Here is a 22,799-nt window from a genome sequence, read left to right as displayed (position 1 = left end):
GGTGTATGCATATGTTCAAATTCATCAAATTATATACAATAAAAATGTACAAGGGTGGGTGTGTGTGTGTGTGTGTGTGTGTGTGTGTGTGTGTGTGTGTGTGTGTGTGTGTCTGTGTGTGTCTGTGTGTGTCTGTGTGTATCAATTACGCCTTGATAAATCTGGTTTAAAAAAAGACCGGACTCCCTGGAACTATCCAGGGTCCTGACACTGATTTGGGCTGAGCCTTCTGTGAGTCAACTATCCAGAGTCTTGGAGGACACTGCTGTTACTTGAATACCTAATAGGTACCAGAGATGTGTCATATAGTAACTCTAACTGATCTTCATACCATTTGAATAGGTTCTAGCCCAATTTTCAGACAAAGAAATAAAAAATGAGGATTAGGGATTGAAATGACTTGCTCCAGGTCAAAGAGCTCTAAGTGATCGGAAGTCTGCTTTCTCCACCACACATGCTGTGCTTTCTGTTGCAGACTTGGCCAGACATTGCCTTCCTGTTTTCAACTCCTGTTTTCCCCTCTGACTGTCCTTAACCTCAAGGGTTCAGTTTGCCTGACTTTTGGCAGCAACTCATCATTGCCCACTAACCCCAACCTCGGAAACACTGTTAGCACAGCCATCCCCCACTTCCCTTCTATCCAGGCTTGCCTCTGTGTCTGAAGTATACCTACCCACCCCATATGGTTGGAAAGCATGGCACTAATCAGCCAATCCTTAAAGAATCATTATTTTGAATAGCATTTGACTTTTCTTGCTTTGGTTTTTGAGAGAGAATTACCTGAATTCCCTGGTAAGAACACTACACAGGAACCAAACAGTCTGGTATATCCTTCACTAAAATGTTATTGACCTCTGGGAACAAGATGTTATGGGAATGTGAATCTGAAGAAGGAAGGTCTCCATAAATACTTCTGTCTTCCTCATCATTTCTATCATCTTTAAAGGTGTCTGTTTTAAGAAACCAAATTCTAATAGATGAGAGGAGTCATATTTTTACAAGAAAATAGTGAAGCTATTCACTATTCAAAGAGATAATGGTATTTTAGCAATGCGGTAACATTTCCACGGGGAGTGAAAGTTATAATTTTTGTGCAATGACAAGTGGTTTGTCATTAGCTATGAAAGTTAGCCTATATGTAGAGCCTAAAAGAATATACCAAAACACTGGCCCACCTTGGGTTCCATGTCTCATGGCATTGTCCCTGAGATGGGTTGAGAAGGAAGAGAGAGAAAGCAATGAGAGACAGGATTACAGTTGAGAGGCATCAAGCTATGTGGGATGACAAGTTTCTAATCCTCATTCTGTCACAGCAACAGAGACCATGAGCCCTCCCCTCAGATCCGATCTCCCCCATCTGGTAGTGACAAAACCCCTAATCTTCAGCTGGACCTATGACCTTCTAGAGTAAAGACATTATTTCCTAACCTCCCTTGCAGATAGGTGTGAAAATGTTCTGGCCAATCAGATACGAACAAAGATGCCATATACAACAAAGATGTCATGTCCTGAGAGAAGGGCTGTATCCTATCCTTCCCTTCTTGTCCTTCCCACAGGCTGGAATAAAGACCAAATAGCGAGCCATCTTATACCATGGAAATAAAGGTGGCACCCAAAAGAAGGCAGAGCAATTGAACATAAGGAGTCTGAGTCCCTAATAGCAGGCAGCTTATGCATGAACTGTTATGAGAGAGAGAAATAAACAATCTTGTTTCCAGTATTGTTCTTTTAGGTTTCCATTCTAAGGAATTAAACATGTAGCCTAAATATCTAACTACCAATTGCCTCTGTGATCTTGGGTAGGTCCTGTTCCCACTCTAACTCTGTAGCATTTTTCATTAAATGAAGGCTCTAGCTCAGAAGATCCACACTATCCCTTGTACTCAGACATAAAGAGAAGATTCTGAGGACGACTGGAGGATCCTGAAGATGGACTCTTGAGAGTGGCCATCCTTCTACACCTGGAGTTAACCAGGAATGGCAACAGATATTCAGGAAGTCTCCAGAAAGTTCTAGTTAGTAAAATTAAAGGAGTATTTAGAACAGACCAGCCAAAGAGGTCGCCACTTCTTGGTAAGCCACAGTGTTAATGTTCTCTGTCAGTTTTTGAGGTTTCATATCATTTATTGTAAAGCACAAAACAGGCATTTTAAAAGTGAAAGTATACATTGAAAAAGTACATTTATATCACAAAGCATTGATCACGTAATAGTTACAAATACATTTGCCTGACAGGGTGGCTAGCCAAATTTGGTGTGGACCCCATCATCAAGTACAAGGGCACATGCATGGGTTAGAAGGTCTCTGTGGCCTCCCTGAGCCTCCATCTGTCTCCCACGTGAAATGAGGATAATGCCTTTTTCAAAGGTTGATAGAGGATTAGAGATCACCATGCAAAGCACCTGACACCTGTCCACTGCTCAATAATTGGAAGAATTGTGATTGCCTTTGTTGCCCATTACTGGGTCAGTAAGCAAGTAAGTGGCTTCGGTCGGTACAGAACAATGTATCTAGGGGTTCGAGAATGCAGAGAGGCTAGAGTAAGCCCTCTCTTGGCTGTAAGGTGGGAGGCAGGGGAGTAGCTACCAAAACTACTGAAGGGATCCTCTCACTGACAATGTGAGTCACTGGCAATGTGGTGGCAGTGGAAGGGTGGTATAAAGAAGTGGTCATTCATTGGCTGGAAAAATTAGAGATAAGAAAAACATCTGGACAGGAGGGAAGTGTACACAGTCATCCCGAGGAGCTGCAGCAGCTGGACTCTGGAATGAAGGCTAGAGAACAGGAGTAAGTCCAAGTGGCTGCTGTGGATGATAATCCTCTGGAGTCCCAACTCCAGCCAACATCTGTGGCAGCGAGGGGCCAAGGTGCAAATATACTTAGATGAAATGGAAGAAATTACACCAGAATAAAATCAGTTAAGAACAAATTCCAATTTAAAAAGATAGAAGGGACTTAAAAGCTGAGTTGGAGGAAAGGATGGGCCCTGGCTGTGTCATCACAGGGATGAAGCTTACTCTATAAGTGGGGAGGCCAGACTTTCCGGAGAAGCCAAGGATAGTGAACATTGCCAATCTTCATGAGGCTCTAGGGGGCTCCCCATTGAGGGGTATGCAGTTGCTAGGGGCTCAGGAAAAGCTTATGGAGGAAAACTTGCTGAGATTTCTCAAATACTGATCCTAGAATGCCACTCTCAGCCCTGATAGGTCATGAGGGAAGGATGAGATAAACAAGGCATCTTCAGCAGCTAGGGCACTGTGGGCAAGAAACTAAACATCTTCAGAGCCCAGGGAATGGTGTTACTCTTCTCGTTGATGATTGGGCCATAAAGCTCATCTACACCCATAGCCTGTTTCAACCTTGAGATTCCATAACTTTGGTTTTTGATAATCAGGGACATCCTGGTTGGAAGCAGAGGGCAAAGAGGGAAAGGCGCTCCATTTAGAAGAACTGGAAGATCAGAAGATATCTGATAAGAATGGGACTAACATTTATTGTTCAGTCTACATACTTTATTCTTACGTTATCCAGTTCTACAAGATAAAATTACTACCATTCCCATTTCTCGGAAGGGGAAACTGAGGCAACCAGAAGTCCAGTATTTGGCCCATGGTCACACAGCTCAAGAAAGGCAGAGTTCAAGCTTAGATCCATCTGACTCCAAAGCCTGTACTCAATCACTACATAGCCCCACTGGGAATTCAAGTGCCCCCATAATCCAACCAGTTTCATCTCATACCACATCTTCCTGTACTCCCTGAACAAACCCTGCACTTTCCTGCATGAAAACCTTTGCTTTTGTCATTTCCTTCACCTAGAAGTTCTTTTCCCTCTTCTCTAAATACTTGAATCTTGCCAACCTTTAAGACCAGTTCAATTACCATGTCTTCCAGGACTCAGTACTAAGCCATTCAGGCAGAATGAAACATTCCAATGAACAATATGGCATACAGATACAAAGATCGGCCTTGACTTCAGGAAAACCAAATTCAAATCCAGCCTTTGGCACCTTCTATGTATGTGACTGACTTTTAGCAAGTTATCGTCTTTCTAGGTCTTGATATTTTCTTCTGTACAGTGGTGATAATAACAGATTAAGTCCATTTCTTTAAGCCTTGGGTTCTTAAATAAATAGACTATGGATAACAGTTCCCACCCCTCATGGTAAGTGTGAGAGTTAAATGTCTACACAGCATCAGGCCCAGCGACTTAATACATCGGCCCTTAGTAAACAGCTCCCATTCCTCCTTTTACTTTGCCCTTATTTCATTCTACCTTGTCATATACCTGCTTCCCCCTCCAGGTTGGGATCTCATGAAGGGGAAGGGCCTTATTCATTTTTGCAGGCTCCGAATTCTTCTCACAAAGGCCTACGTAGACTTTAAGTAGTTGACAAATAAGCACATTCAGACCTCAGTAACCCAGAGAGAACAAATAGATCAAAACAGGATATAATCCCATGTGTCTGCAATGGGCCTTCAGTGTAAACTGCCCCTGTTCTCACTTGAGTCTCTCCATCTAAGAGTAAAGAACTTTATGTTTAACCCAATTCAGCAGCCATTTTTTGAGCCCACTGTGGGCCAGAGCCTGTACTGGTTTTGGAGAGCATACAGACAACTGAGCCAGTCTCCTGCCTACTGGGGCATACATGCTGGCCCTAGACACAGACAGTGATGGACCACACAGTGGACAGAAGCAGTAGGACGTGAAGGTATGATTACAGAGGTCCTCCTGGAGCTAGGCTTTGAAGGGGAACAGGCTGTCCGTACTGCTCCAAAGAGTCTTGATCTAGAATATACTCTGAATAAATTCCTAAGAGCAAGAAGGGTGAGGACATGGAGCACATAGGGTGCTTCAGCCTGGGAACATCACCTCCAGGAGAAGAAACAAGCTCTTCATGGTGGCAGAGAAGATGGATTCGAGGTGACAAAATACTTAAATAGCAACCACGGTCATTAAGATGGTTGAGCCCAATTCAAATCCTTGACCAAAGGATATCTAAAAATCACTGGATTGAGGGGTCTACTGTTTAAGCCTATTTCATGGTGAATTAAGATTAGCTGAGGAGTAAATGCTATGGATTTTTACATAGCTCTACTATAAAGACCACAAAAATGAAAACAAATCTCCAAAGAAGCCCAAGCAACATATTCAATGTAGTGCTCAGCCAAGCATACACTGGCATTAGGAACTATTACTTACTGCCTGGAAAACACACTTGGTACCTTGGCTAATAATGATTTAAATCCCATCCATCTCTCTTGGACTAGAAGGTTGGTGCTGCTATGGTGACCAAGGGCACCATTAAAGCACACCGTTAAATCCAGGGCAGGGATTTACCCATGAGGGGAAGTTGTCAGGTGAGAAATACCATACCATGTTATCTCACTCTAGTCTTCAACACACTTGTGATGGAGGTGTGGAGAGGAGAGAGCCGATGTTCAGGGACTATGTCTGCAGCAGAGGACATAGTCCTAGAAAGAGCAAGGAGCTGCCTGGATCCTGCAAGCATCACCTGGTATCTAAGACAGACTGCCTCCCATCCATTCAAGTCAATGACATAGAGCTCTCATAAGCCCTTCCTCAGATGTTCTGAGCGACATGGATCCTTCCTAGGCCACTCATACAATACATTCCTTCCAAGACAGCTTTATTTCTTGAAAGAAAAATCTATGCTTGCCTCCTATTCTTGCTTCAGTTGATGGTGATCTACCTTCTTCCTCCCGCTTCTTCACTTGGCAGCCATCTCAGAGGACACCAGGGCCCCTCTCTGAACTTAAACCTAACAGCTTCTTAGCACTTGTCTTTCTCCAGTTTCCAGCTTTAAAGATTTCCTTCGTTAGACGCTTCTGGTTTTCTGCCTCCTTTCCTCATGATTGTATTAGTCCCTTTCGTAGGTTCTTTTTTTTTTTGCTCTTTCCATCAATTAATCAACAAACCAATCAGCCAACTTTGATTAGCATCTGTTATGTGCCAGATACTGTGTTAGGCACAGAGGACACAAAGACAGATCGGGCGCAAGCCCTGCTCTCCGGCTCTGGCAGTGGTGGCTTACTCTCTGCAGATTTCTAATCTGTTTCCCAGAAGTCTGGCTTCACCCAAAGTCCATTTTCTCTCTATCCATTCTCCTAGCTTCTCTTACATATTCTTGTGGTTTTAGGAGCTGTCAATGTGCTGATGATCTTTAATTTCTTCCATAAGCCCAGTGGTAACTTTTAAGACCTATATTTTCAACTCCCTTATGTGTATGTCCACCTGGATTTTCTACCAAGACCTATAATTCCACATGCTCAAAACCATTACTTTTCCCCCCAAATCTACATTCTTTCCATGTCCCCTTCTTAGATAATGGTGTCACCCAAACTACAACTCTGCGGTGCCATCTTTGATCTCAGATTCTCCTTCTCACCCCCTCTTTATGAATAAATCCTTCGAAAAGGAGAAATGCACAATTGGGCTCCACTGCCCTGTAGCCCCTTGGTTGCAGCAAAGCTGGTCTCACCAGGCATGGCCAGTTTCAATGAGCTCTCCCTTTCCTCTCCTCCAGGCCTCACTGTCCTGGCTTTTCTCCACTTCCCAGAGAACCCAGTTTCCTTTTCAGGTTCCTCCTCTTCTTGGCTCCCCAAGTCCCATCTTTACCCCTCTGCCCTTCTCTTGAATTCTTTCCCTGGGTCCCACCTGTTCCCAGAGCTTTAATTCCATTGGTTCCATGATAATGCTTTTAGAACTGTTCACCTTGTTACCTCTGAAATCAGGATGTTCCCCGCCGCCCGGTGGTAGTTACAATGTAGTTACCGCTCCTTGTGTGTAAGGGACCTAGGCCATAGCTGTTCCTATTATCATCACTTAAGCTGAGTTATGAGCTTTGTTGATTAAAATATTTTAAGTTAATTTAAATCAATTGCTATTGGATGTTCAGATTGTTGTTTTAAAAGATTACACTACGTTACTGCACAAAGGCACCGAAACAGACAGAGGGGGTAAAAATTGACACTGTACAGCAAATACACATCATTGGAGAAGTAATCCTGATGCCATATTTTCTTGCAAAGAAACAACAAAGTACTTCATGGATTTAAGAAAGAAAGATACCCAGAAGTAGACGAAGCTGCATTACATTATTACTGCAGTACATGTGAATTGATTGCTATTATAAATGAGCAGAAGAATTTGCAAGTGCCTTTGAAAGAGATAAAGAAACTTACAAGTGAAAAGAGTCTGGTGTAGTTTCTTCATGTGTCACACAAGGAATAATGTTGAGGCAATGTAGAGCAGATTAACTAGAAGTATTTTTGCTTCTAGTAAATGTTCTTATTTGGAAGAATTATGTACTTTCATAGGTGTAACTTAGATCAGATGAAATATGGCATATCAGAAGTTTCTCATCTTTTGGGGGACACAGACCCCTTTGAAAATCAGACAGACAAGAACCCTCATCATAGAAAAGAGCACATATCTACATGATTCTGCAATTTTTATACAATTCTAAAGGGCTCAGGGTCTCCTTGAAACATCTGTGAGCCCCAGGTAAAGAAATCCTAATATACATGCTCAAGACTCTACTCCACATCCATCTCTCCTGAGCTCTAGACATCCCCATCTGTCAACCAAACATCTCCATCTGCAGTCTCACAGGCATCACTAATGTAGAGATGTATCTCTCCATCAACTCCAGCCAAACCTCTTCCTTCTATCTTGTCCTGTCTCACCCAGCAGCACCACCAACCACTCGTGCCAAGACCTTGATTTCATCTTCGACTTCTCTCCTTCACCCTCTACATTTAGTCATGAGGCTGATTCATACTTGCTTATTTCTCAAACCCATCCTCTTCTCCCATCTTTATTGCCACCATCTCCTACTAAACTACCACCACACGGAATCCAGCCTTGGCCCCTGGGTACTCGTTCCCCACACCACACAATCACAGTGACCTTTCTGTAAAGAAAGCCTAGTTATATCACCCTGCTGCTTTAAGGCATTTGGTGACTCTCCATTGCTTTCAACTTATTACTAGACTTGCCTATAAGCCCTTCATAAGTTGGTTCCTGGACACCAATCCAAGCTGTCTCTCTTGATTTCCTCTCAGGGATTGCCTGCTCTCGCCACACTGAACTTCTTTCTATGCCTTTCCTGAGCCGCATGATCTCTCTCAACCTCTCTCTTTCTGAACCACTCCACGTGTTGCACAGGAACCACATCTTAGATATTTGCCTCTGTGTCTCCAGGACTCATCAGGGTACCTGGAACCCAGGAGGTGTTTAACACGAATGATGAATTAATATTAAGGCATATGGTGCAGCATTAATGACTAAGGGCTAGAAAACTTTTTAAGCCTGTAATGCATGGGACAATCTCTGCAAAACAGACTGCCCTGTTTCTCATGATTTCCAAATTTCCCACCAGACATTAGTGCACGCCTGTGTATATGTGTCAAGGAACTGATTATAATTATGAAGCCTAGAATATAACTCCGTTTTACATATAACCTCAAAATATATTTTACCTCATCTTAATGGAAACTGAATTTTCCAGAAATGCAATTACCATGTAAGCTGAGAGAAGGCTGCACTCTCTCCTATTCAGTAGTTTACCAAACATGGTTTATTGTTTCAGAAAATTATGTCACTAACAGCGATGCCACCTGTGGAATCTGGGTGGCCAATGCAACACCTTTCTATCAGTCCACATTTGCAGCCGCTGCATTCATGGTGATCCTATAACAATCTATGTGGTTAGCTCTACTTCAAGATGTAAACCATAGACAAAAAGTACTGACAGTACTGAAAGGAACCTTGGCTCTCTTATCTTACCTCTAAATGATTGATTCCAGGTTGGAGCCAGCGCCTGACTACCCCACGACATTTACAAATTGAAACGAATGTTGTTTTATTGTAAGTTGCTTCCTTTTGCTTTCCTTTAAAATATTGCTGGGGTATTATAGCAATTTTCTCAAGCATATCTATGCAGGTAGATTATTTACGAATCATTTCAGGGTGGTAAATGCAATGCTCAAATCCTCATCATAAACAAAGGGCGTTTGGTCTGTGAGTTACTTAAGCAGCCCTGGGGCTTGTGGAGGTCCCAGTGCCAGGGCTGGCATGGAGTGAGTCCCTGTGTTCTGGTGTTGATATTTTTATGGTCCGTATTCTGGGTCCACCCTAATTGTGACACAATACACTTGTGATTCAGCATAAAGATTGTGTCTGGCTTCTGCAGTGAATGATCGTCTGCTCCATGTTCTCACTGAGGGTTCTACTTCACTACACATGGGTAGTTGTCAAACAGGAAGGAAGACAGCTGTGCTACAGTAAAGAACAGTGTGAGGCCTGTCAGTGCTCCCCTCACTTTCCCAAAATACATCCCTGATCAAGAACCCTCACTGGCTCCCCACTGTCCATGGGACCTCACTCTGGCACTTGTGCTCCCTCTACCCTGAAATCTGGGTACTATCTTTTGCTTCTCAACCTCCACAGCCACCCTTAACTCTCTTTCCTTACCCCTCCCCCACTGGAAGGCCCAGTTCAGCCCCTCCACTTGGCTGAACTTCAAAGCAAGGTTCACATCCCACCTCTTCCAGGAGGCCTTTCCAGAGCACTCTGGGCCACAGTAACTTCCTTATCCAAACTCCATAACAGCACTGACTATGCCATTATTTGACAGTTAATCTATACTACAAAATCATGTTAATTATCTTCAGGTGAGTGAATCTAATCTTCCTGCCCCAATAGACTGAGAACTTTTTTAAGTGGAAGAATGGGTTTATAAAAATGGCAAGCATACAGGTATTTACATGGATCACCTCACTTAAGCCCACTAGCACCCAGTGAGATGGGTGCTCGTATTGTCTCCGATAAAGGTTGAGGAAATAGCTTGGTCCATGCCCAAGGTCATGCTGGAGGCAGAGCTGAGATTCAAACTCATGTCCATATCAAACCCAGCTTGCTTTCTTCTACCCATCCACTTCCATGTTGCCTACCCATGGTACTGGGCACACAGTAAGCACTCAGACTGGTGGGTGAGTGAAAGTTCACCCAGGTGAGGAAGGGGGCCAACATTTATTGAGGGCTCTGCATGTAATAGTGGGAAAAACACTGGTTTGGGGATCCATCTTGACAGACCCAGATTCAAATCCTGACTACTCCACTAGCTGTGTGACCCTGTACACATCGCTTACCTCTCTGGGCTTCAGTATCTTCATTTATAAAGTGGGTTTACTAACACTCACCTGACAGTCCGTTGTGAAGGTTAAATTAAATAATGAAAACAGAGTACTGGGCTCTACATTGGGCACACAATAGGTGCTATATAAATGATGTTTCCTTAGCTCACAGGGGAAGACCTAAGCTTTGAACCTGGGTCAGTCTGACTCTATAGCTTCAGTCACCCTCTCCCATCACCCTGCACCTCCTGGACCTGCAATCAACCTCCATTTGCTGCTTGTCCTCAGAGAAGGGTCTCATACCTACTGCTTCATACAGGATCACAGACAATTTCTATTGACCTTGCCTAATTTTTCACTCTTTTCTCCGAAAACAGGTTTTCCTTCTTCTGTTTACTTAGCTATTGGGATGGGGTGGGGGAGAGAGCATGGTGGTGGTGGTGGGGAGGGCTTGGTTGTATGACTGCCAGGAACTACTTTGGAACTTTCACCCCAATCGATCAAATGGGTCCTAGCATGTGATAGGCATCACACACTTGTTGGCGGACTAAATTAACCAACAAGGAACCCATTCCTAGCATCTACCATGTGACTCACCCTAGGGACAAAGAAATGTATAAGAGTCCCTGATGTGCAATGATGCTCACTGAACATATATAAGGAGGAAGAAAGAAGGAAGAAAAAAGGAAGAGAGGAGGGAGAAGGAAAGGATGAAGCTAGCTTTTGGCCATTGTTCATGGCTCCTTTCCCCTGGAATCCTCTTTTCCCTCTGCCTTTGGGTAATTAATAACCACCGAAACCTCATGGCCAGCTTAGATGTCACCGCCTCCCTGGGGCCAAGTTTATCCCAGGCCCAGGGATGTTTTGTAACTGCCTGTTTACTTGTCTGCCTACACTCTAGCCTCTAACCTTGTTTAGAGTGGATATCTACAGTCCTGGACACGGTACACAGGACATGCTTAATAAATATTTGCCTCTCGGGGTAAGAAATCTTCCCAGGCCCACAAGCATGGCAGTAATGAGACAATGAGAGGCAAACTCAGGGCAGTTTGATGCTGTTTCCTCAAGAGTCATGGGGAGATAAGAGAAGGCTGAGAAGGATGAGAGTGGGAGGAGCCAGCGAAAGCTTCCTGGAAGAGAGAAGAAGCAGGGTGGGGGTAGGGGAAGGAACAGGAGACGAGGAAGCAAGAACTGGAAGAATGCCAATTGCTGCCAGTCACCTGCCAGTGAACATAGTAGAGGACCGGGGACAAGGGGGAGAGACAGAGAGGCGGGTCTTAAGGAACCATTGTTTGGGGTGAGTGAGGGAGACTTAAGTCTCCTCCATCCAATCCTAACATTTTCCAAATGCCAAGATGGGATTTGAGCTGGGCCTTCGACCATGAGCAAAATTTCTGGGGGAAAGGCATCCAGGCAGAAGGAGAGAGAGCAGGGGTGGGGGACCAGTCGTGCTGGGGGAGGCAGGTAGTAGACAAAAATTTTCTGTGCAGACTCTGGCAGGTTTCACACCTTTTAACCTTCCTAACAAAATGATGTCCCATAAAGAAGGAAACCATCTGAATAAAATATTTTCTTTAGCCCTTTCAATGACATTGAACAACCAAATATCTTAGGCATCCAACAGTCATAGAACAGTTTATGATGTCATGGGATATTTACTCAACGGGATTTAAAAATCATCTTTTGGTAAAATGGGTGGAAACACTATGTGATGAGCTGTTATATGAAAAAGGCCAAATACTGAATTCTACCACGTTGTGGCCAAACAAGGCACATACTATGGTTTCCTGTGTACAGGATCAGAGGGCAACACGGGGACAGTTTAGGAAGGCTTTTCTTTTGCTTCAAAATAGCTCTTGTTATAATATTGTCTGGGCAATTTCCAGAAACTGGTATAGGTGCTATGGGTGATAGAGAGTTACTGGAGAGTTCTGAGGGGGGAGTCACGCAATGAAAGCCACAGTTAAGGAAGCTGAGTGTAGCAGTGGTAGACAAGCGGCCTGGGCCTGGGCAGGGAGCACGGCAGGATGAACGGCTGTGCCATCATCCGAGTGTGAGGCGGGGTACACGTGGATGAAGGTGCTGGGAAGGCTCTGTAATGTTCAAGGCAGCTTGGCTACGGTCCTCATTCATTTGAACACAAATCCAGGTGTTGTCATGAGGGTGTTCTGTAGATGTGATTAAAGTCCATAATCAGTTGACTTTCAGCAAGGGAGATTATTCTGGATGATCTGAGTGGGTCTGATTGACTCAGTTGAAATGCCTTGCGAGCAGAACCGAGGTTTCCCTAATGAAGAACTTCTGCCTCTGGGCAGCTCTGTCCACTCCTGCTGGAGAGTTCCAGCCTGCCCTACAGATTTCAAACTTGTCCCGGTTGCCCCCACAATCATCACTTCCTCATACTGAATCTCTTTCTTAATGTATATCTCCTGCTGGTTGTGCTGCTCCAGGTGAATGCTGACTAACACAGGTGGCAACAGGGGTGGGGTGGAAGTGGGGATCCAGCTAGCACTCTAGAGGAAGACAGGGCCCCTTCCCCTCCCCACTCCCCCAGTCAATTCTGACTGCCCTGGAGTGACCTAAAACAGCCTCCATGCTGACAGCAAGCGGGTGCCTCTGTAATATGGCAGCCCCCTCCTTGGCCATCTGGGCCACATTCTGCCCTTTCTGCCCCAGCTCATGTCATCTCTCCCTGCTCCCCCAAATACCTATTTGGGCCTTTGCTCCTCACTGTTCCCATCATATCTGTCAGACCTGGCCCACACATCATATCACTCCTGCCCAGAGCATCCTTGACATGTTGACCCCTTGCCCTTCTCTCCCTCCGGGATGCTCTGGCTACCAGTCCCCCCACCTCCCCCATCTCAATCATACTCTCACTAGTGACACCAGCACAGCCTCCACCTGTCACTGCACTTGTCATGATAACCTTGACAGAAGGGGCAACTGAGACCCAGAGAGAGGAAGTGACGTAAACAACCAGAGAGGTCATGGTGTCCTGCACTAAATCACACAGCTAGCAACGCTGGCTCATGCCATTCTTCCTCACTGCTATCTCCGTCATCTTCGTCGCACAATTCTTAAGGGCAGGATACACAGCTAACAAGGCTTTTAACCTTCCCCGCTAGTGCCTAGCACAGTGCTAATATTCAGTAGACACAAATTAAATACCTCGCTTGTCTCTGGCTTAGTTTTCCAACAGCACTGCACTAGGTCTCATGTTAGCACAAAGCCACTTGGACTCTTCAGTGCCTGCCACAGGGGAGGGTGGGTTCCCGTGTCCCAGGGAGACCCAGGCACGTGGGTGGGGGGACTCCACACAGCGCCAGGTGCCCGAGGTGTTCAGTAAGAGTTAACAGCGCCTCCCTTCACTAGGGCCCCTCTCAGTGCCACTCCAGGCTTTCTCAGGAGGTGGCCAGCTCTGCAGAACCCCCCCTACCCAGCAACCACTCAGACTTTGGGGGGCCTTTGTGCTTTAATAAAGACGGTATTACTGAGTCGCAAAGCTTCCCTCCTTTCCAACCTTCCTCGCTGCCAGGGTTCCCGCTAAAGGTGAAGCACTGCCATTCAAGGCCAAAGAAAGAGCTGAATCAAGATGCTAAACTCTTTTGACTTAATGTGACAATCTACGGCTCTCCCTGAACCACAGTTGTGTGAGAAGTGCGCCCAACTCAGCACAAAGGCCCCCGAGCGGTTGCAGTTTGGGGTGTCCTCGGGTTCTGGGGATCTCTCCCCAGCCGCCTGAGCTCTCTGCATGCATCTCATGAACGCTCTAGTTTCCTCTCTGAATGCAGACATCAGCCGGCTGGGAGAGCCCCGCCACCAACGCCGTTCCCTGCTTGCTTCAGGCTGCAACAAAGGCCACTTGAGGGCCGAGAGACAGCACTGCCCAGTTCCTTTCCTGGGCCTGTTCTCTTCCCTTTCACACATCTTTCCCTTTTATTCCTCCTGCCCCCTTTACTCCTGCTTTATGCCTCATTGAATCCATTAGCCACTTTATAGGGTGCTCCTGAAGAATAAATTTTCTGTGTGGGGCTCCTGATGGTTTCCTGCTGGCAGCTCCAACACGCCTTGGTGGCAGTGGGAGAGTGAGAAAAAGGCACACTCGTGAGGGTGGAGCATCCAATGGCCCCTCCAGGCTGCATCTCCATCTGGCAGCTCTAGGGCAGGCTGGCTGGAACAGGCTCCCTCACCTGCCAGGGGGCCCCACCCTCTCCCTCCCTGACCCCCATGATCTTACAGAAAGTAGCTTAAGCCCTGTAAACCTTTGTCTTCTCATCTATGAAATGGGGATAATAATCGTACCCTTCACATAGGGTTCTTATGAAGACTCAATGGGTTAATGTAGTAAGGGCTTTAGAACAGGGCCTGGGTCAAACTAAGCGCCACTCAAGCGTTTGCTTTACTATTATCGTCATGTAGATGACATGGCTATTTAAGAGCCTTTGTGCCACCTCCAATTCCTCTACTTCTGATGAAGGAAGGAAGGGAAAGAAAAAAATGAATTCAAGGCCATTTGCAGCTGTTTCTGTGTGAGTGCATCTGTGAGTGTGAGTGTGTGTGAGTGTGTGTGTGTGTGTGTGTGTGTTCTCTTTTTTTCCTGCCTTGGTGCCCTAGTGCTCTGAAAGGAATAAAAACAGAGCTCTAACACGGTGAAAAGGCAGGGTTCCTCTTAAAACACAGCTAATCCTGCAGCTTCCTTTAAAGTGGCAACAGGAGGAGGCGGGGAAGGGACCAGAATTGTTTTCATAGCACCCTCCCCTTCCAACCACTGCTCCTGGAGACCAGGAAACTAGGGGGAAAAAATCCATAAATCAACCACTGAGAGGACAGAAGAAGGAACCAAGCAGGGAGAGAGCAAAGCAGAGGAGCCAGCTGGGGAGGGACTGGGGGCAATGTGAGGGGACACTTTGACTATCTGATAGGCAGAGATGGCTGCCTGCAGAAGGCAGAGTATCCAGGCCACAGGCTGACAGAGCCACCCCACTTCAAAAGTCAAAGGATAGCGAGGCCTCTCGGGCAGCAGCAGGTCCTGCAGAACAAGGATGCCACACCAAAAGGTATCTCTCATCTGACTACTTCTCTCTGTTCCACTTCCACCTCTGCCCCGCTCACCCACTAACAGAGATCCGACAGCCTCCCTGTCCCCAACCCATCCATTCATAACAAGCAACCAGAGCCAACTTTTAAGGACGAAAATCAGATCGTGCTACTCCTGCTTTTCACTGGTTCTCCACTGCATTTAGAATAAAGTCCCTGACCTTTCACCGTAGCCTGCATGGTCTGACCCCTGCTGATTTCTCCTGCCTAATCACATGCCACCATCAGGTCCATCTGAGCCCCAATGTGCTTTCCCTCTCAAATTCACCAGGTCCTTCTCACTTGAGAATTTCATATGTGCTGCTCACCCAGGCGCCTCAGGAAACCCTACTCTGACCCCTCTAAGGAATTCCCCTACCCTCATTCTTCTTTCTCAAAGCCTTCCTTCTCCCATCCACAGCATTTCTATGCCTTGTTACTTCCCCACTAGGCCATAACTCCACAGTCTGGTTTACTCATCACTGAAAAGAGCCCCCCAGCCTGGTGCCTGACACATAGTAGGTACACAATAAACACTGGATGAATGAAAGAATTAATGAGTGAATGAGCAACATCCATAGAAAGTGAGCTTTTGGATACAAGAAATAGTATTTAGAGGCTGAAAAGGCTTAGGTGAGATTTTAAGAATCCTTCAGAAAAGCTCTCCCTTGCAAACCATCACTGTAGCTTTTCAGTGTTTGAGATAGTACATGCTTTGGGTGACAGCAGTTTATATGTTAGTTTCTTGTTAAATGGCAAATAGTCTACATGAATTAGTTTAATATACTTAACTAGAAATGCACAAACTTTTTCTGTGAAGGATCAAACATTTTGTAGTCATATTGTTTAATTTTTTATTGTTGAGTTTTAAGAGTTCTTTGTGTATTTTGAATAGTCCATTATCAGATGTGTCTTTTGCAAATATTTTCTCCCTAGGAGCAGGGAACATGCTCATTGAATTGGGTTAAAGTTGGGGTTATAGTTTTTACCTTGAAGATAGGAGGGGGTTGGGAACTGTTTCTCAAATTAATAAAAGTTCAGAAATTTCTGCTGAGGTCTGAGTATGGGAAGTGGGTTGGAACTCAGTCATGACCTGGACAATAGTGGGAAGATAGGGTTCTCCTTCCTTGAATAGCTTCATGAAAGTGGCTCTGGCCAGGGACCAGCAGGCAAGAGCCAGGGCGACCTCTGCCCACTTGGGAACACTCAGATGACCCCGTCTTTACCTTTAGCTGATTTTGTACAGAACCCAAAAACCCTTTGGATGCCGGGCCCATGTCCAAGGTGAGGTGAGAAATAATCAGTGACAAAAACATCAGACCCTCTCCTGATGAGACCACATGCCAATCCTGGGACCCCTGGTCTTCTAAAACTGTCAGATTTTTCCAATAGAACATCATCTGTTATAAATAGCTATGGAACTGGGCCACCAGGCCCTAGTTCCTGACCTGACACTTGACATTTACTCGCTTTGTAACCTCAAACAAGTCCCTTTCCCTCTCTGAGCCTGTTTCTTCATTCATAAGGGTGGAGGGTGGTCCAGATGATCTCTATGGAATCTCTCAGTGCCAGCAAACCACATCTCACTCTGAATGCTAACCCTGGTTTTGGGCATGGAACATGGAAAGAGCCCTTGAACCAGCCTTCAGGAAAATGTTGAATTGGCTCATCTGATTTCAGCGTTTCCCTTAAAAGCACATTTAGATCCAGCTGCAACCAACAACCATTGAGTACCTACTCTATGCTAAGCTATCTCATTAACTGCCTCTTCAGAACCAGCCCATAAGAAAATTGTCATTGTCTTCATGTCATAGATGACAGTCACAAGACTATATTTAACCAGAGCACGGGCTATGTGGTCACCAAGGTCTGGGGTTAATCCTGGCTCTCCACTTCCTACCTGTGGGTCCTTGTGCAAGTTGCATGGTCCCTCTAAGCCTCAGTTTCTCATCTGTTAAATGTAGATAATGCTAGCCCCCCTCTCATGGGGCTGTTTCAAGTTCTGACTAGAATGGGCATGTGAAGTACTCAGTCACTATTACCTATTACTCCTTATAAGTATTATTACTACTGCTATCATTACCGTTTCTACTAGAGATGAGAAAAAGTAGGCTCAGAGAGGGTGCATGGAAGGACATCACTCAAAACACCATAATGTTCTAAATTTTAATCAAGTCCACGGACAGGCAAGGTGGGTATTGAAATACAAAGTTACCATGTAACTATGGCCAGGCTACTCAGGGTCTTCACCTATGAAAAAGCAGCAATATCTCTCCATTTTGTGAGATTCTATGTGCTAATGTAGATGAAAAGCCACTGGCAGAGTGTGGAGAAAGCAGAAGCCTGTGGAAGAATGGTCCCTCCCTTCCCATATGCCTTTTCTGAAATCTCCAAGAATGTAGCCTGCTGGTCCTTCCTTGAAACCCTTTTCCTGCATTAGAATTCTCTGAAAAAAAAAAAATCTCTAACATACAGGTTCAGTGGCCCAGCCAATGGCAAATGGTCCCAATGTGGGACCGAGCTTTCTCTTGAGGGTTGAGAGGAACCAAATTTTACCATGGCCCATGTCTTGGGCCTGAGAGCTCAAGTCCACAAATGCACATGGACAACCCACACACATGCATGCACCAAAACCTCAACCGAGCAGCCTTGCCTACAGCCACACACACCAACACCCAGCCAAGCCCCATTGGCCTCCGCAGCAACTCCCGAGGATGCAGTAATCACCGAAGAATCTATATTAATATCAACCTTGACACCTCTTCCCTTCTCTTTATGGTTCATAGTGTACTTTCACTGTTAGCTGGGTAAAGTAGAGGTTGCATTTTATTCATCTTTAGATACCCACTGAATAATGCTAGATACAGAGTAGATATTCAGAAACTATTTCTTAAATAAATACATTTTATCTTTATAACAAGATTTTCAAAAGTCACCATTATTCAGCACCTACTACTAGTTACACATCCTGATAAGCACTGAACATGCGTCCTTGCATTTCCTCCTCACCACCATTCCATGAGGCAAGCTCAGTGATCAATCCCTGTTTTGCAGTAGAGGAAATAAGGCTTGGAGAAGTTAAGCCATGTGCCCAAGGTCATGGCTAGTAAGTAACAGACTTTAGATGTGAATCTTGATTCCAGACTCTAGTCCTTAACCTCTCCAGTCATTTTCCTCTTATTTAGCCAGAAGAGGCAGCAAGGAGGGGACAGGAGCAATGTGTATGCGGTCTGAAGAAGTAGATGAAGAATGAAATGATTTTTATATTTGGAAAACCAGAAAAATCCTATTGTCTTTATGATACAAACTAGAGAAAACAAAGATCAGCATAATTATCTTGGCTGAAGAGACATTTATGATCTCTCAGGGATGTTTATGATCACTTTCTAGTACATCCTCATCTTTCTTGTAACCCACAGCATGGGTCTTGTTAATATCTCCTCTGTGCTCTCCTAACTTCCCTCCTTTAGGTACCCCCCGCCCCCACTTCAACATTCTAGCAGTTTCTTCTTGATCCCACCTACCACTGTGGGAGCTGAGGGGACTATATTTTGTAAAAGGGCCTAGAGTTGTTAAGTTCTTGTTTTCTTGGAGGTTTTGTTTCCAGCCCCTGCCCCAGACAGTAGCTTACAAGAAAGTTTGTGAGCAACTGCCCACCAGAAGCAGGTAGGCAAGGAGTGATATAATCAGGGTGACCCATATATGAGAAAAATTTCATTTTCCTCTTTTCCACAAGAAAAACTGAGTGGCATAAATGAGAAAACTAATGGCATTGACACTCAGCCACAGGATCAGGGACCACAGAGAATAGTGGGAACTGTGATCAACCAAGCACCCTTAGAAAAGAGAGGCTGCTGCTGAGCTCGGCCACATTCTGCCATGTAGGTATGCAAGTCCAGTGTTGACAACTCTTTCACCTTTCTACAGGATGCCAGAATCCTGTTTCTTCTTTCCATGTGAAATTTCCTAATTTCTAAATGTTGCCAACTAATTCTTTCTCTTTTCTTTAAAAATAAAACACACAAGTGGGTTGGACGTGGCCATGAGCTACACGTTTATAATCTCTGTTGAATCTGTGGCACAGATAGCTGTGCCTACCAGATGTCGCTGTGCTCTCCTACATTTCCCAGCCTCCCTTGCAGTTAGGCGAGGCCATGCCATGCAGCCATGAGTGGAGGAGCCACAGTAACTCCCATTTCTCTTCCCCGACATGACACTAACCCTGGAGGTCATGTAGTGCAGATGGCACAGCAAGGCAACAAGATGGAAGTGTTGTCCCTTCCCTCTACAGACTCCAGGCAAGTGACATCTTCGGGTCTGTCAGTAGAGGCAGCCAGTGTTACCTGCACTAGCAACCACCTAGAATGCATGTCTAAATTACAAAACCTACATGGTAGTAGTTTAACACTTCCTGGTTTTTAAAGCACTTTATTTCTCCTTTCTTTGTGTGACTCTCAACTCAGTAAGAAGACAAAATAAAACTTTGTTATTTCACAGATGAGCAAACTAAGGCTCAGAAGGTGGAAGTCACCCTGACCTGTGCAGCAAATAAGTGGTGGACTGGAATTCTAGCTCTGGGCCCCTGAGTGGACTCCCTGTCCAGTGCTCCTCCTAACTCTCAACTTAAGAGTTAGCCTTTGTAACATAAACACTCTGGCACTCTGAGTCACCTGTGAGCTTGTCCAAGGACAACTCGTGCTCTCTCCTGTGCATGGCTGGTTGCTTGAAGATGCTCCCCTTACCTTTCCTGTGGACTTGGTCCCCTTCCAGATACAGAAGTAGCAGATGGTCCAGGCTGCCAGGAGACACAAAGCCAGCTCCCAGCGGAGGTTCCCGATATGCTCAATCCCATCTGAGATGGCCAGGACCCGGCGCCTACAGAAGGGAGAGCCAAGAGTCATGGGGGCTGGAGATAGCCCACCTCAACCGAATCTTGAGCAAAGCTAGTGCTGCAGAGGTGTGGGGACCCCCCGCTCACTCATTCACCCACCCTTCCCCCATCCATTCAGCATCTTCTCTGAGCCAAACCCAGGGCTGGGCATAGGGGCCTCAGAAAGGAATAAGAACCAGCCCCCCGCCTTCATGGAGTCACTCCATGGGGAAAAATAGGGCCCTAGTCAGCATATGGTTTATGGTGTTGTGTGGTAAGGGCTATGATAAAAGAAGCACAAGGCCTTTGGGAAGACCAAGAAGCCCCTAACCTTGGGAGAGGTCCTGGGAGACTGAAAGATTGTCCATAAACACTCCAGGTACCTCCCTTAGGCCTGCTGAACTCAAGGGTAGCCACTGGACTTGCTTTGGCCAGTGGCACCTTTGTCACTTCAGACAGAAGCTTTCAGAGCCAGGTGGTGTGGTACGCCTCGTCCCCTATTCCCTACCACTGCTGGTACAGAGGCGGGTGTCAAGATGGCACCTCTAGAATTCTGAGATCCTGGGTGACTACATAAGCCATCCTGCCACCCTGTGTCAGAGATGGAGAGCAGGAAATAAACTTTGTTGCTTCAAGCTACTGAGATCTTTGTGGGTGTTTGTTACTGCAGCACAAACCAACCTATCCTAACTACTACAGCGGGCCATGAAAAGCTTCCTGGAAGAAGTGATATTTAAGCCAAGGTGTGAAAGATGATGGAATTGAGCCAGGAGAGGGAAGAATTAAGATTGTTTAAGATCTAGGGAATAGCATGAGCAAAGGCCAAAATACTTGTGGAAGGCTGGAGCACAGGTATCAGAATGGAAAGGCGGGAAAGGTAAACAGAAACATCATTGAGAGCCTAGAGTAGCATGCTAAGGGGTAGGGGTGTCACAGAGGGCCCTGGCCACAGGAAAGAGAGGACCTCTGGGTGCACTGAGCCAATGCCTCCAGCCACAGCCTTCCCTCAGAACCCATTAATTCTTCAGAGTTGACACAGGCCTGGCTCCCGGAGCCCATGCCTGGGGTTTGTGTTTCTTTAAAGTCAAACTTGCCACGCTCCATATTGTGCAGAACCATGGCACCAACACAAACCTTCTCCAAACTTGCTCCACAGACCCCATCCATGCTGCCAAACCACCCCCACCAGACCACGCCAGTCTCCTCAGCACTCTGGGAACATCCTTTGAGAAAGCAGCTCCCATCCCACCAAGCATGAAAGCCTCCCTCAGTGTCTGTCTCCCTGGGAATCTGCTTGGGGCCTGATTCTGCATTAATTACTCAATGACACCAATTAGCACTGGTCTGCAGGCTCCCTCCATCCCCAAGTCCCACAGGAGAAATCAGGGAGGCCCCCAAACAAAATCAGCCTGTGTGCAGCCACGGATTTACTCAAAAGGAAACCAGCTCTCTGACCTATCAGAGGGGAAATATGCACTTAAATATGCATTTATTGAGCATCTACTTTTGTCAGGCACTGTATTAAAAATACTGAGATACTTAGGATAAGAAGGTATGCATGGTATGGCTCTCGTATATGACTAAAATAAGTTGGACAAAAAAAGAAGTCCAAGTTATTTGAGAAAGAATGGAGACAGTCACATAGTTATAATAATCACTTTGCTTCTTATATCTTAACAGTCTCTGGCTTTAATTCGTTTTAAAACTACAGGCCTTATTAAATGAAACCCTAAAGAGTACCTATGATTATAACAGAGCACGGTCCTTGTGGGGATTTGTAAAAAAAAAAAACCCACACAAAAATTTCTGCGCCCCATCCCAGACCCACTGAGGTCCAAATCTTCGCAGAATGGCACCTGGGAAGCCGTATGTTGCCAAGTTTCTCCAAGGACTGCTCAAGCATGATAAGGGTTGAGCACCACAGAAGTAGTTTCCCAGCAATGAATGACCTATCAAGTCCACCTGAATAGTTTTCAACCTTCATTTTTTGGAGGGTTGGGGAGAGGACTTGTGAAAGGGGTCAGGGATCCTTTAAGTAGCTACCAAAGGGATGGACTTTCTCCCCAGAGAAACAAACACACTGATGCGCTCACCCACTCATAGCATTGTGCAGGAACTTTAGACCTCCTCGTCTCCAGATTAAGAGCCTTGAAGATGACACATAGCCACCATCTTACAAACTGTCCCCAAAGAGCCCCGAAAGCCCATCAGCTGGTGAATGAGAAGGGACAACCCAGAGCAGAAAAGAAAGTGGGCCACTGCAGGTGGAAATGACCTGGGTGTGCTGTGTCCCAGTCCATTCCAGCCTCTGAATTTTTCATTAAAGAAACACTTACACCAGGCCCCCAGCTAGGAGGGGTGCACGCACACATGCCTTCTTGCTGATGTAGTTGTTTTCTGAACTGGGAATCTGAAAGCTGGAAATGACACAGGCAGAGAGAGAAAGAAGGGGACAGACCAGCCAGGAGTGAGTTGGCTCAGGTTCCCTCTCTTCCATATTTTGGATGCCGCAAACTTTCGAGTCATGCAGCCTGCCTCAGCGCCCTCTCGCTTAATTGAACAATCTAATAACCAGAATGGGAAGCAGATTACTAAAAGCTACAGCAGGATGAATTGCTCTTTTGTTCTACCAGACACTATTTGAAAACATCTTCAAACTATTTTCTTTAGGTTTTGCTAGTGCTGACTCT

At 45.6% G+C, this 22,799-nt stretch overlaps 1 protein-coding gene across 2 annotated transcripts in view; it reads right to left on the bottom strand.

The window, feature by feature from the left end:
* The window catches only part of SLC6A11 (solute carrier family 6 member 11), a 123,761-nt gene that overhangs the window by 76,837 nt on the left and 24,125 nt on the right, over positions 1-22,799 (bottom strand). For both annotated transcript variants that reach the window (XM_039886732.1, XM_039886731.1), the window contains exon 5: positions 19,982-20,114. In XM_039886732.1, the coding sequence (XP_039742666.1) occupies positions 19,982-20,114 (133 nt within the window). The remainder of the gene's footprint in view (positions 1-19,981; positions 20,115-22,799) is intronic.

This window comes from Pteropus medius, unplaced genomic scaffold, assembly GCF_902729225.1.
Source record: "Pteropus medius unplaced genomic scaffold, Ma_sr-lr_union100, whole genome shotgun sequence".
Lineage (NCBI taxonomy): Eukaryota > Metazoa > Chordata > Mammalia > Chiroptera > Pteropodidae > Pteropus > Pteropus medius.
Note: the sequence above shows the minus strand (reverse complement) of the source record. Positions and strands in the feature narration are given on the sequence as shown.